General features: G+C 47.1%; 1 protein-coding gene across 1 annotated transcript in view; it reads right to left on the bottom strand.

The window, feature by feature from the left end:
* BSH (transcription regulatory protein SNF5, putative (BSH)) overlaps positions 1-11,802 on the bottom strand; it is a 45,693-nt gene extending 33,891 nt beyond the window's left edge. Inside the window, exons 1-2 of the mRNA XM_086803932.1 lie at positions 11,673-11,802; positions 11,492-11,580 (exon numbers count right to left, since the gene is read on the bottom strand). Of these exons, the coding sequence (XP_086660058.1) occupies positions 11,492-11,580; positions 11,673-11,794 (211 nt within the window). The 5' untranslated portion in view covers positions 11,795-11,802. The remainder of the gene's footprint in view (positions 1-11,491; positions 11,581-11,672) is intronic.
* Positions 11,803-12,357: the final 555 nt, after the last annotated feature.

The following is a 12,357-nucleotide window of genomic DNA, read 5'->3' as shown; positions in this document are numbered from 1 at the left end:
ATCAATCATGTAAAGCATATGATGCTGGCCAGAGGTATATGGCAGCATTTGGTTTCTCTTTACAACAGGGTATCGCCCATGAAGAGGATTTCCTTGGAAGTACAGATGCGGGTTATGAGCCCTGCAAAGTCGTTGACGATGCGGGAGCATATTAACAAGCTGCACGCTCTTCAGCAGGAAGTTCTTCAGGCTGGGAAGGAGATATCGTCAGAGGACATGGCCATAACGTTGCTGTCGCACTTGCCCTCTCAGTACTCAGCATTTTACTCGTCTTTGATTACCATTGGCAGGCTCAGCACCATCACGTGGGAGGAGCTTGTGCCCATGGTCTTGGACCAGGAGGAACGATTCACGAACCCTCCTCAGGGTGGAGGTTCGGAGGCCTTAACTGGCCAACAGTCGAAAGGCCGTAACACGGGCAAAGGGAAGGCTTCATCGGAGAAGTCTTTTGAGAAGAAGTCCGTTTACTGACCGCGAGAAACTAAAGGCAGAGAGGACCTGTAATGATTGTGGCGAGAGGCCACTATTGGAGGCAGTGTCCCAAGCGGAAGACCGAGAAGGGTGAAGATTCCTCAACAGCAATCATGAAGACTCTGGCTTTTGTGCACCTGGAGGTGATGGACACCGATGTTTCATTTTCTTCAGGTAGGGAGGAGGTTGGAGGATTCTCCACAACGGATACTCGGGAGTGGATTCTAGACAGTGGTGCTTCCAGGCACATGACTCCTTCCCGTTCAGATTAACAGGATCTCTGCAAGTATTCTGGTCACATTCTTACTGGGGATACATCCACTATCCCAATTCACAGTGAGGGCAGGATGGAGATAGTTCCCGATGGCAGAGGGGGAAAGCATTCCTCCCAGGTGTTCTATGTTCCGTCACTTGGTTTTCATCTATTGTCAGTGCATCACGTTTGTAAGACTGGCGTACGGGTGGAGTTTGATGAGCATTTTGTTGCTCTCCGGGACAAAGCAACAGGCCAAGTGGTTTGGGAAGGCAGAGTGGAGAATGGAGTTTACAAGCTTTCAGCACTCTCTCTCCCAGGTCCTCAGGTTTGTGATGAGTGGCAGTCTGGTAATGGCCACTTAACTGTGGATACGCTATAGGTGCAGGCTTTCTGGGACCAGATGGTGGATAGCTTGCCACTTGATGGCAGTAGTTGGCATGAACTTTCCAGTACTGATATTGGTGGTTCTTGTGTTCGTCAGTCAGAGGAAACTGAACAGGTAACTTATGCTTTGATGTCTCGTAGTATTTGGGACAAAGAAACTCCTGTAGATGAGGATGTTCTTTCCACGGGGACCTTTCGGAAAGCCAGGCAGGTGGCAGTTGATTACCTGCAAAAGGAGGTGCGTTCTCCAAGCTTTGTGGTTCCGGACTCAGAGGGGGTGGTTGACAGGTTTCAGAAGGCCTTGCGTGGTCTTCAGCAGGTTTCCAGGACTAGGCTTTGCACCGTAACAGGTGTTGATCCTTGTGAGCAGTGTGATGCCTCTTTGACTCGGAAGTAGAATGGTTCATTGATTTGGTTGATGGACACCAGATTGGACGGGAGCTTCCTGATGAGGCAGTTGAGCTCATGGTTGCAGATGACTCTTTGGAAGGCAGGGTCGCGTATCCTGTGGTTTCTGCGGCATGCAAAGGATCATGGACTCTTTTACACAGGAGGGGGATTGATGGATGGAGTCCGACTCCACGGTTGGAGTGACCCAGTTTGGGGAGGAGATCTGGACACGAGGAGATCTACTTCAAGCCCAGGAGCAATTTTACGGAGCAGTAAGAGGCAGTCATCTTTTGCCTTGTCGACGACAGAGGCAGAGTACCGGGCTGCTTGTGATGCTGCTTGTGAGGTGGTGAGGATACAGAGGTTGCATTGCAGGATTGGGCTTCCACTAGAGGAACTGTCACCAGCCTGGACATTTCCCAGTATGAAAGGAGTTTGGTGGACTCCAGGATGTCTAAATATTTGGAAAGTACAAGCTTTGAGAATGGGGGATTATCCTAGAATACAAAGGACCACACTCCTAAAATTTAGGAGAGTTGCTATTTTTGGCCCGACTCCGATGGAAATTCTGTTCGTGTCATTACATCTGGAATTGAGCAGATACCAAGAGTTGGCAAAGTGCCTTTGACAGAATGTCTACCAGTTGGGATATTTTTAGAGAAAGTTTATGGAAGGACCCATCTCTTAGATTGGGGCATGTGGCAAGAAAGTGGACCAAAGTGAGACAAGTGGCCTGACACTTGTTAGAGAGTGGATCAAAGTGAGACAAGTCAGGCCACCTCTGAGAAGAAGCAAGGGCAAGAACGGTCCAAATCGTGGACATCCGTGCTGTCGGTGCAAAGGTATCCTCGTAGTCGATGCCTGGCTTTGTGTTTGTCCACCGACCCATCTTGGTCTTAAAGACCCATTTGACACCAATGACTGACCGTTTCGACGGCCTCGGTACCAACTCCCATGTGTTGTTGTTCTCGATGGCATCAAATTCCACCTGCATGGCTTTCCTCCAAGTATCCTGTGAAAGGGCTTCCTTGACGGAAGTGAGCTCCTTGTCCCGCATAATACGAGACATCAGAGCATAGTTTACCTGAAGAAGCTCCGTTGTATTGCTTTTGTCTCGAACTCTGTGTGATCTTCGAGGGCCGTCCGCTGTGGTCCACTCGGAGGGTAACTCCGTGACACCTGACTCCCGAAGGGTGTCCAACAACCACCTGGGTACTCGAACAGATCGTGGAGCCTCCTGCTGTTGCGGGGGCTCTACTCCAGCTGCGGGCTCAACCTCCAGTGTTGATTGAGGGTGATCAACTAGAGCAATGGTCTGGGAATCATCATCAGACTCTTCTGGATCTCCAAGAAGTGGCGGCTCCTCGACAATGGATACTGGAACATGCTCATCAAAGACCACATCCCGGCTAACAACAATCTCATTCCTGTCTGGATCATACACTCTGTATCCCTTGGAAAGAGAATTATACCCCACAAATATAAGCTTGCGGCACTTGAAGTCAAGCTTCCCCCTCTGCTTCTTCGGAATATGAGCATACGCATCACTCCCAAAAACACGAAAGTGCGAGACATCAGGTTTCCTGCCAAAGTATGCCTCAAACGGAGTCATGTTAGGTACTGAAGTCGTCGGAGATCGGTTGAGGGTATGGACAGCCGTTGCCACAGCCTCTCCCCAAAGTGGACGAGGAAGATCACGATGCTCTAGCATGGTCCTCGCCATCTCCACCACAGTCCTGTTCTTGCGTTCTACAACTCCATTCTCCGAAGGCAATCCTGTATTAGCCAGTTTCCTCTTGATGCCATGGTCTGCACAAAATCTAAGAAATACAGTCGAGGAGAATTCACCTCCTTTGTCAGCCCTGAGAGTCTTTACCTACAATCCAGACTCTTTCTCCACCATCACGTGCCAATCCTTGAACCGTGCAAAAGCTTGGTCCTTCTGTGAAAGAAAGTAGACCCACGTGAATCTGGTACAGTCATCAACAGCAACATAAAATAGAGAGATCCTCCCAATGATGGTGTCTGTTGAGGTCCACACAAGTCAGTGTGAATCAACTCCAACGGTTTCGAAGCCCGCCTGGAAGCCTGCTTTGGAAAGGATTCCCTATGCTGCTTACCACGTATGCAAGAACTGCAACGTCCTTGCCTACTGCCAACATCTGGCAAGCCAACCACCATCTGGTCTCGGTAAGCTCGCCGCAGTGCATCCACATTTAAGTGGCCAAAACGTGCCACAAATCTCCGACCTGAGAACCTGTCAACGAGGAGAGTGCAGAGAGCTGTACCATTCTCTACACCGCCTTCCCAAACAACCTGGCCAGTCTCACGGTCCCGTAGAGCAACTGAATGCTCCTCAAATTCCACCCCGAAAGCCAGTCTTGCATACTTCATGCACTGACAGAAGATGAAAACCCACAGCAGGGACATAAAGAACACGGGAAGCATGCTTGCCCCCCTTTCCCTCGGAAATAATCTCCATCCGGCCCTCACTGTGTAACAGAATAGTGGAGTTGTCGCCAATAAAAATGCGACCTGGCTGCATTTTCAGATCCAAAAAGAAGTCACGAGACGGAGTCATGTGCCTAGAAGCACCACTGTCAAGAATCCACTCCCAGGTATCCTTCGCGGTGAAACCAACTGCCTCCTCGCTCGAAGACGATGAAGCATCGGAGTCCATCATCTCTAACTGCACAAATGCACAAGTCTTTGCAGCTGAGGCTGAAAATCAGCACTCTTCCCAATCCACTTAGGACACTTCCTCCAATAGTGGCCTTTCTCGCCACAATCATTGCAGGATCGTTCGGCCTTCAGCTTCTCTCGTTCTGAGTCGGGCTTCTTCTCAAAAGACTTCTCCGGTGAAGCCTTCCCTTTGCCCTTGGTGTTATTCCGGCCTTTCGACCGTTGGTGTTATTCCGGCCTTTCGACCGTTGGCCAGTTAAGGCCTCCGAACCTCCGCTGTGAGGAGGGTTCGTGAAACGTTCCTCCTGGTCCAAGACCATTGGCACAAGCTCCTCCCAGGTAATGGTGCTGGGCCTGCCACTCGTAATCAAAGAGGAGTAGAAAGCAGAATACTGAGCAGGCAAGTGGGACAGCAAAGTAATGGCCATGTCTTCAGATGATATCTCCTTCCCAGCCTGGAGGACTTCCTGCTGAAAGGCCTGCAGCTTGTTAATGTGCTCCTGCATCGTCGATGACTTTGCAGGGTTCATAACCCGCATCTGCACTTCCAAGGAGATCCTCTTCATGGGTGATACCCTGTTATAAAGAGAAGCCAAGTGCTGCCATATGCCTCTGGCCAACGTCATGTGCTTTACGTGATTGATCACTTGTGGTGTGCAATTGAGGAAAATAAATGACCGGACCCTGGCGTTGACACGATCCCACATCTGTGCCTGTGCCTCTCGGTCCTTCTTCATCGACAGTAACTCCCCTTCCTCTGCTTCCGGCCGTGGAACCCCGATGATGATGAAATCAGCAAGGTCATATGACTCCAGCACAAACTCCATCATAACCTTCCACATGCCGTAATTGTTCCCGTCCAACTGACGGTCCACTGGGAACGTGGGGAGAGTCGGGATCTTCACGTGCTTCTCAGCCATCTCTAACAAATCTGCCATCGCGGGGATGTAACTGAAAAAGGGTGGGTGGGTGGGAAAAAAACTCTTAAACCTGCAAGTGGCTGTCCAGCACCTTAGCCCGCCTTCCTCTTGCAACTTCTCTTCCCGAACAGTCCAAAACAGTCCACCAATCAGCAACTTAACTATCCCTCTCTTGCTCAGAAAACTCCCAAGATCTATCAAGAGCCTAGGGCTCTGATACCATGTCAAAATACGCAACGGAAATGATAACCAAACTTGAGACCACAAGAGCAAGTAGAGTGCAGAAAATAGACAGCACAAGAAAGACACAGAGATAGGCGTGTAAACTCTTCTCTATACACAAGATCCCGAGAAAAACTGAATGAATACAAAGTGGGGATCATGGGGCCTATTTATATGGCCCCATGGATGCAATCCGCCAGCGCATGAAGTGCCACCAGCCCTCCACGACTGGGCAAAGCCAGTCGGCCAACAGAAAAACACCACGACCTCCTCTGATCAAGTCGGCCAGTCTTCAAGAACACATGAGTGCAGTCGGCCAGCATCAAAGGATCCTGCCAGCATGTGGCATCCACCCACACCAAGGAAAAATGGGTAAAAAATACGGGGAGTGAGGAAAAATGATAAAACACCTATACAGGGCGGGTACACCCACAACAGAGGCCCTCGTGTCTGATTAAGATAGGAGATGACTTCTAACATAGGCTAGAGTGGCACCTTGTTATAATCATCTCCTGCGGCCGATGTTTTGGGAGGCAGCTCACCAGGAGATGGGAGCCCGGTGGAGGGATGCTGCAGTGCCCGTTGGGGGTGTTCATGGAGCTCGATAGTGATGCGTCTCCTACGTGCATTAGTCTTCCGCTGCGCATTCTGACAATGTTAAGGCTATGGCCATGTTTAAGTGTTTTAATATGCATTGATGGTATCAACAAGTGTGTCAAAGACCCTAGTCCCCCGGGCACCCACTGCGAGTTATAGGAACCCATGTTCATCCAGAGGCACTTTGTTCGTGAACAGATCGTTGGCTGATGACATCTTGCTAGAGTTCTGTTTGACGGAGGACAGTACGGTGGACCTCTTCACGAAGTCGCTGTCTCAGGATTTGCTCAGGCGGCACCCTAGCTCCCTGTGGTTGGTTTCACAGCCAGGAGCTGAGAGGGGGTGTTAGAAGTCGTCTCCTGTCTTTATGTTGACACCAGGACCTTTGTTGTGGGTGTGCCCACCCTTGTAGGTGTTTCTTCATTTTTCCTCACTCCCCGTATTTTTCCCCATATTTTTTCCCATTTTTATGTGGCTTGGATGGCAGTCCTAAGCTGACAGGAGGCTCTATCTTCTGGCTGACTGTACCTGCATGTACCCGACCTCAGTTGTGTGCTTGCCGACTGTACCCGACCTCAGTTGTGTGCTGGCCGACTCAGGACAACTGGCCGACTAGTACATGTGGCTGGTCGTGGAGATGCTGAGCTTGTCAGCTGCCCTACAGCAAGCCGACTGCTGTAGGGGGGCCATAGAAAATGGCCCCCAGTCCCTTGCCACATATTGTATCATTTCGGGATCTTCTTTGTGTATATAGAGCAGAGTTACACGCCTCTATCTCTCTCTCTCGTGCTGTTATTTTTTGCATTGCGTTTTGCTCGCGTGTTCCCAGATCTGGTCATCATCTCCGCTGCGTATTCTGACAAGTAGACCTCTGGGAATCTGGATCACTTACCCAATCTGAATCTGAATATCCAACCAAATCAAGACTAGAGCCATATGAAATCCCATGTGTCAAGGTGTTCAATATATATCTGAGAACACAAACAGCAGCCTGCCAATGAGAAGTGTGTGGTGCTAAAAGAAATTGACTAAGAATACTAACGTTGTAAGCAAGATCATGCCTAGTAATGGTGAGATGAATAAGTGAGCCGACGAGCTCTCTGTATTGAGTAGGGGAGAGTGTCATCGTTTTCAATCAACTTCTAATTTGGGTCCATAGGACAAGGTAATGAGCGACAGTCCATACCAAACCTCTCCAAAATCTAAGAACCGTACTTTTGTTGAGAGAGAAATATCCCCTGTGGACACTGCCAGACCTCCATGCCAAGAAAGTAGTGAAGTAGACCAAGATTAGTCATCTCAAAGGTATGAGTTAGAAGATCCATAATCATAGCAATGTCATTGAGAATAAGGTCATCAACTGTCACATGCATCCCGCACTTGGATGCCGCGTAGACAGATCTGAACAAGAAGGTGCAGGACCTGGAGTGGAAAACTGGTCCCATGTGAGCCCAGTCCAAGACGTGTCAGCCAAGGTTCCACTCTATGCGTCCGAGGTCAGGTGTACGAGCATAAAGTTTGAAGCTCAAAGTGCTAAATTAGTCATTCAAGGCGTAGAGTTTGTGCGTGATTTTATGGTTTCCCCTCTTGTAGGAGCGACAGACCTAATTTTGAGCATTCAGTGGTTTCACAAGTTCCAACCAGATATCAAGTGGGACAAGCACACTTTCAAGATTAATCAGAATGTGTCTAAGGCCCTAGTGACCATTAAGTGTGAGCCAGGAATCCCGAACTTTCCTCTCGTAAGCCATCTACAGGCTAAAAGAGAAATCAGGAAAGACGCAATGTGCGATGATTTACATCCAAACTGTTGGTGTAAAGAAGGTTGTTCGCATGCCCATAGGTGGCTGGTCGTGGTTGCCAATATAATCGCGAGAGAGCCGGGTTGCCTACATGGCTCTTGTGAGGCTTAATGTAAAAGCCTTATGTTATAAGGCTAAGGCTAATGGCCTTAATGTTTTTTAAGAACAGTAATTCATCCCCAAAAAAAAAAGATTATAAGTCGTGGCTTTCACAAACAAAGGGTAGAGACCATTTGAAGATGTCGATTCAGGCTGAAGAGGCATGAATGGATCGACCAGAGCCCGAAGGGGATAAAGAGTAAGCCTATCAGCACTTTGATGAAGGCCGTGTTTACTCGGGTATCTTCTCAACTTCCCATCATTTTTTTTCATGAAATATTTGGGAAAAATCTGAAATTAGGCAAAGTTGGACAAGGGGGTAAAATTGGGTTGGGCATAATCTCCTGCTCTTCCATACAAACCCTGCTAAACCTAATTCTAGGGTTAGGGTTGGTTGATTTTAGGATTAAGGTTTTGTTGTGGGCATACTACAAGTAGGACCTTGTTTGCTGATGCCATTATGAGGACTTCTTAGTCTATTAGTACTTTATAAGACATGATTAGGGACTTAATATTGAAAGTAAAGACAAGTAGAGTGGAAAGCTATGTGTTGTTGCATTGAGACACAAGGCCTTATAAAATAGGGCCCGAAGAGGTACAAGCCAAGAGTCACATCTAAATGCAGGGGTGTGACTCTTGATCAAAGAGTTATGTCTTTAGACTAACAGTTGTGTCTTTAGGACGAAGGGTCATATTTTGGATAGGACATGCCTCTTCATAATAACCCTTTGTGACAGGACACAACCCTTGAACAGTGTCTCTTCACTAGTAATCAAGATTAGGCTATAATTAGAGAGATTAAGTCACATATTACACCCCCATTATGGTTGGAGCTAGACAGATCTGCATTGCATTCTTGTATACCCTGCGCATATAGGTTGCATACTGAGCCTCTAGCAATAGTGCTCCATCCATCACACCCCCCCACTAGCTCAATACTTTCATAGTTTATTTCATGTTCATTTTGTCCTTTTTTTTTATGGACATCCAGAAGACATTGACAGTTGTACATTAATTTGGCTCATAGGTCAAGTTCGGCCTCTAGTAGACGTTAATACAGCTCTCTCTCTCTCTCTCTCTCTCTCTCTCTCTCTCTCATAGCCATGAATTGTGCACCACTATGCCTAGAACACAGCCTCCCTGCCTGCGTTGCCCGCTACAAGTCCTAAACTGCACGCAGCCTCCCCTCATGCACACACATCACATAGCTGTCGGTTCACATAGCCTCATCGCACGCCGCCCCAGCTCGAGCGACACCTCCTAGCACTACCTTGACCTAGGCGTGGTGCCCGATGCGTGCGCTGGTGCTTGAGCATTGCTTTGACCCGCTGCCTACAGAAGCATTGCCTCCCACCTCTGCATTCCACCCTTCTCCTGCCATGTTGCACCCTCTACACTACACGATAGGATCTCCGCCATGCCACGCAAGCTGCACCCTTCCCCCCCCCTACTTCGTGCAAATTGCCGTCTTTTCTCCCTTTTCCATTTCTTTGCAAAAAAATCCATACCCCTTCGCGCACCTACAAACACAGTTCCATTTTCATTTTATTTTATTTTAATTTTTTCTCTCTCACACACCCCCCTCACAAAAAGGGGGCAACTTCTTCAATGCTGGTTTTCCCCCTTTTCTTGACCTGTAAATCACAGAAAAACAAAAGAACTCAAAGGGCAAATTTTATTTTCCCCTTAATCCACCATGATGGTGACTCCAACCTCCAACAACAACAGTAACAGCACTAGTGAAAGCTTTATCGAACCTTTTACTTGATTAGCAGAGATCATTCACAAACTGAATATATATATATATATATATATATATATATATATATATATATATATATATATATATATATATAAATCCAGGAACATGCCCAAATTCACCTTTTAGGAATGTGCATGTTATATACTCATGGTAGTCAACCCAGAAGACTATATAACTATAAACTCCATTATGCATAGTATGGACTAGATACTAACTCTGTATCAAGATATGCTCTCACACACACACTCCACACACACACATACACACACACATAAGAGCATATATCCACACAAAGCCCTTCGGACTGAGTTTCTATCAAACCTCCAAGATGGAGTGTAAAGAGAGAGAGAGAGAGAGAGAGAGAGAGAGAACAATACATAGGATTGCTCCTTCAGGTTCGATGGCTGGCCTGGGACTGCTAAGACAAAGGCTATATGCTAGTAGAAGAGTAAACTCAGAGTGATGACTGATGAACTGTGTGGAGAAGGGATTGGCCGTGTATCTATATCAAATTGTATATGCAGACCGGCCATGACATGAATGCGTAGGTCCGCGCTCATAGCCGGTGCCATCATTCAAGGTGTAGACTTGGCCCATTAAGATGAACTAGAGATTGTTATGCAGATTTCCCACCTCCCACAACCATCCGGGCTCATCTTGGGCATCGTTCGGGCTATCCCCCAATGTCACGACAAGGTGTCCAAGAGCAAAGTCTACCTACTCCATATTACCGATTATAACATTAGTTCCCAATATTCGCGGCTACGGTCTTATATGTCATTTAGGTGGACCATGGACAAGATTGTACGCAATCCTTTGTTGTAGTGCACCTACAAATCCTTTCAACGGTTTCTAGATGTGTGTCCTTAGAATCTTGAACATCTGGGAATAAGTTCTTTGAGAGAACTTGATTATCTAGGAATTTTGGATCTCCCTAGATTTGGGAGCGAACATTGGTTTGTGGATTCAAAAGGTGGGAGTTGGTCAGTTTCATCCAATTTATTGAAGCTTTGTGATGTTGGGATTTAATGGTACTTTTGCGAATCGGTATGATACTATTCTCAATAGGATGCTAGTCATAAAGTCACTGAAGACAAATTTATTATGGGGTTGTCAACTGTCAACTTAAGTTTTGAAGTACAAGCGAATTTTGGAAACCCAGATTAGAGGCAGATAGATTGATGTGTAGTTAACCAAAAGGTTTGACCATGACATTGAGATGGAAGTCTAGTTACATCAAGATAGAGTGAGAAGGAATTGATCACTCTGATCCAATCTTATGCATCTAAAAGGATTTTATATGGGGTATATCCTGATGGTATGGGAAATAAGGATCTATCCCATGTAAGGTATCTCGATGCACCTAAATTCCTATCCTTGAATGTCCCATATGGCCACCTAGGAGGCTTCCTACTACCAGGCCTATCACCCAAACCTTCCAGAAGATTCTCATTTCAGCAACCAGCACAGTGCTACATTTCTGTAGTCTTCTGGGTTCATGATTTCAGATTTACCCTACCTCTACTGGCACTGGACCGCCCATACATGTCTGATTGCTGATGGTTCTATCCAACGCCATGCATTGCTACTGAGCTTCTATCCTTACCCCTACCTGGCCACTTTCCAACCCCTGATGGGGCTCACGGTGCTGGGTATGCAGAGTCTCATAGCATTCCATTACAGGCATGCCACACCATCCCTACATACAGGCAATGTATGCTAGTGGCATGAATGCTAGATGTGAAAACATTCTCAATCATCATGCAAGAGCAACAGCAAATAGCATACATACAAACTAAAGCAAGTGCAGTAGGATGCAAATGTTTTCTGGGATTTCAACGGTTCTGCGTTCCCGTGCAGAAAGCAAAAAGCAAAAAGCAAAAAGCGAAACCGAAAGCAAACATACCGTTGGGGTTCCAAGTGAAAGCATCTTTGTATCGTTGTCCTTCCACCTCGACATCGACACGGATGGGAATGAGATTCTCTGCAGTTGGCCTGGCAAAATATAGAAGAGAAGACGGACGTTAGTTCGCATGTTTAGTTTAAGCAAAGTGAAGTGATCACGCGACAATTAGCAGGATTCATACATTCGAAACTTAACGTTCGCTTTGGATGCGCCGCCGTGACCCCCTTTCATGTGCGCGCCCGGAGTTGCAAAACGGGGGTTTCCCTTTGATGTAGCGTGTTGTCTCCTCCTTGTTGATGTCATTCATGTTGGCACATGTGAATGTCCATCCCCTTGTCCGGACCCACATTGCCTCCTCTTGATTCTCGGCATTCACACACGTGGGCGCCCATCCTTTTCTTAGCAGATCGCCCCATGGGAATTTGGGCACTCATTATTGCTCGTCCACTTGCTTTTCCATCGCCCACATCAAGGAGTTATGTGAAAAGGCCTTTAAGGCCTAATGTAAAAAGCTATAGCTCTATATAAGAGCTCATGAATGCACTCTTCAACATTTAAGCTTTTCATCGGGCCTTGTTGCGATGAGGCCATATTTCACTCCCTAGCTTTTTAACGTGCCTTGTTGTGATGAGGCCATATTTCACTCCCTAGCTTTTTAACATGCCTTGTTGTGATGAGGTCATATTTCACTCCCTCGCTTCTACCATGCTCTCTTGTTCTCAAGCTTATCATGGGGTCGTGTTGTCATTGACGAGTAGCAACACTCCTTATTCTCAGATCTACCATAGATTCTACAAGATCATAGAGTGGATCGGTAACACTCCTTATACTCGCCTCGAAGACCAAATCTACCATATATCTGTAAG

The sequence above is a fragment of the Cibotium barometz genome, chromosome 10 (assembly GCF_041138505.1).
Source record: "Cibotium barometz isolate CiBa-2024 chromosome 10, ASM4113850v1, whole genome shotgun sequence".
NCBI classification, from domain to species: Eukaryota; Viridiplantae; Streptophyta; class Polypodiopsida; order Cyatheales; family Cibotiaceae; genus Cibotium; species Cibotium barometz.
Note: the sequence above shows the minus strand (reverse complement) of the source record. Positions and strands in the feature narration are given on the sequence as shown.